This window comes from Palaemon carinicauda, chromosome 29 (genome assembly GCF_036898095.1).
Source record: "Palaemon carinicauda isolate YSFRI2023 chromosome 29, ASM3689809v2, whole genome shotgun sequence".
NCBI lineage: Eukaryota > Metazoa > Arthropoda > Malacostraca > Decapoda > Palaemonidae > Palaemon > Palaemon carinicauda.
This window is the reverse complement of record NC_090753.1, coordinates 26,669,616-26,672,706: the sequence shown is the minus strand read 5'-3', so window position 1 is coordinate 26,672,706 and position 3,091 is coordinate 26,669,616. Positions and strand designations below refer to the sequence as shown.

Below are 3,091 nucleotides of genomic sequence, written 5' to 3'. Positions count from 1 at the left end.
GACTAAAACTGTCAGTCATTACATGTAATGCCTCTAGGGGTTAGTCAATTCATGATATGACTGATAATTTTAGTCATTTCACGAAATGACTGATTTATTGCCATATTTGTTGCACCATATGGCTGTTATACTTTAGGCAAAGTGTGAATTAGTATTTTGACTCGTTTCCGCTATCTACGAAACAACTCCGGCCACGAATATAGTACACATTACTCTCACCTCCCATACTACAAGATCAGTTTATTCTAGTACCTTGACAAAATGTCTGAGAGCATAGAGTTAAAATTTCGTGAAGAGTTATTATCTAGGTATGAGAAGTGTTCCAAGTATCTCATTCCGAAAGATGCTTATTTTCAAATGATTGAGGACATTCGCAGAGCTAGCGAAAGAAAGAACCCGAAAAGTCGTCACAAATATTACCTTCTGAGTAAATATCAAGTGTTACAGTGTGGGGATGTTAAGAAAATTATTAAGAAACGACAAACTCTAGACGAAACACCGGTGTACTATGTCTCCATTGAGGATACATTTGACATAGTTAAAAGAGCACACGTTGCAACTGGTCATGGCGGTCGAGACAGAATATACGTCCGCTCACATCAAGCATGCAGCTGAAGTAGCATTCCAACTTGCTGATATCTTTCTACTTCTGGGTGCTCCTGTAATCCTTCAACCAGACAATGGTTCTGAGTTTACAGCTCAGATTATTACTGAACTACGTTCTTTGTGGCCTTAATTGTCAATCGGTCACGGCAAGCCTAGACACCCACAGAGCCGAGGCTCTGTTGAGCGAGCAAATGGTGACATAAAAGACATGCTTGTAGCGTAGATGGCTAACAACAACTCAACGGACTGGGCTACAGGCATCAAATTTGTTCAGTTTTTCAAGAATTCGGCTTACCATGCAGGGATCAAAAGAAGTCCATATGCTGCAATGTTCGGTGTGAATGCCCGAGTCGGACTGACGTCAACATCACTTCCACAAGAAATCATCAGTTGCCTGCAGTCTGAGCAAGACCTTATAACAATGCTTCAGCAGCAAGAAACAGATGCCAACGAGCCTGAAACAGAAGCAGAAGCTGATGTCAATGAACCCAAGCGAGAACCACCTAAAGCTGAAATGAATGAGTCTGAACAAGAGCCAGAGCCACTCTCCCAGCATCAAACGAACCTTGATCAACTTCATAACAGCATTAGCTCCCAACGATTAGCAGCAAGTGAATCTCAGAGACAACAAGCAGAACGTATGGTTAAGAGGAGCCGAACAGAATTAGTAGCAAGTGAGATAAGAGACAACATTGCTCTTCCAATTCCATTGGTTGATCGAGGTCGTGGAGACCCAAGGAACATCCTAGGTGTTATTGTGAGTAGGAGCATGAACGACCAATACAGAGTGGCCACACAAAGTGGTATTCTAAAAGGAAGCTATTCCAGGAATGAGTTTGACATTTGTCCTGAGAGATAGCTGAAAGAAAGTGACATTAATAATGACATTGAAATTTCTCTCCGAAAAGCCGTTATCAAATCCTCTATCAGTGGAGGACAAGGTTTTGTTAAGTGTTCATGCAATGGTCCCAAAAAATGTCGAACAAACAGATGCAAATGTTTCAAATCTAAACAGCTATGCAATAGAAGATGCCACAATAGCCTCAACTGTGTAAATGAATAAATCTGTAATTGATATGTCATGTGTTTTTACTATTATTCGATTGTTTTATCGCACTATTGATTTAATTTTTAACTAGTGCTTTTATATTTGCGATTTTCTTATGAATAAAATTATTATACCAGGTGATTTATTCTTGCAATTATTGTAAATATTGATATTACTATTGCTAGTCATTTACTTTTTAACTAGTGATATTTATATGTTTGAATTTTCTTGTGAATAATATTTTAAGAGAACAAAACAGTTACTTTCGCCTTTCAAACATATAAATCTCAATAACAAATGACTTTAGTCATTTCGTGAAATATCTGGTCACCAAATTCAGTCGTTTCACGAAAAGGCTGGAATTTTCAGTCAATTCATGAATTGACGGACCCCTACAGGCATTACATGAAATGACTAACAGTTTTAGTCATTTTACGAAATAACTGATTTCACAGTTTGACTGTAACATATACACACACACACACACACACACACACACACACACACACACACACACACACACATATATATATATATATATATATATATATATATATATATATATATATATATATATATATATATATATATATATACTGTATGGCTTTCTGTTACTGTGCACAGGGAGATTATGTAAAATTTTAAAACTAATTTTAGGAAATGGCTTTTACTTCAAGATAGATAAACTGATACAAGAGTTAATGAATGTTGGAGATTAAATTATTCTCCAACAGTCATTAATATTCTTTTTTTCTAGGCCATTAGATACAGTGTATACAACGTATATATATATATATATATATATATATATATATATATATATATATATACATATCATTATCTTTTCCTACGCTTATTAACGCAAAGGGTTTCGGTAAGATTTCATTAGCCGTCTGTATTCATCATCTCCCGCTTCACGATTCATAGTCCCCAGCCATGTTGGCCTTGGTCTCCCAGCTCTTCTAGTGCCTTATGGAGCCCAGTTGAAATTTTGGTGAATTCTTTTCTCATGGGGGGATGGGGAGAGAACATGCCCAAACCATCTCCATCTACCCCTCAACATGATTTCATCCACATATGGCACTCGATTAATCTCTATTACAGTTTCATTCTAATCCTCTCCTACCATTTAACTCCAATGTTCTTCTGGGGTCTTTGTTCTCAAAACTACAAAATCTGTTGGATATTTTATCATTTTCCTATCACGACTCATATCCATACAGTAACACTGAACTCATTAAACTGATATATAGCCTGGTTTTTATCTATAACTTCAGGCCAATTGATCTCCAATTTTTACTTATCCTACCCATTGTCTGATTTGCTTTTTTCAGTCTTTCCTTGAACTCAAATTCTAAAGATCCTTCATTAGAGATCGTAGTTCGTAAATATTGAAGTGATTCTACCTCATTAATTCTTTCTCTTTCCAATGATATT

General features: G+C 36.4%; 1 protein-coding gene across 1 annotated transcript; it reads left to right on the top strand.

The window, feature by feature from the left end:
• Window positions 1–829: 829 nt before the first annotated feature.
• Window positions 830–1,465, top strand: LOC137622459 (KRAB-A domain-containing protein 2-like). Its single transcript, XM_068353065.1, has one exon. It carries the CDS (start codon window positions 830–832, stop codon window positions 1,463–1,465), a length of 636 nt encoding a protein of 211 aa, XP_068209166.1.
• Window positions 1,466–3,091: the final 1,626 nt, after the last annotated feature.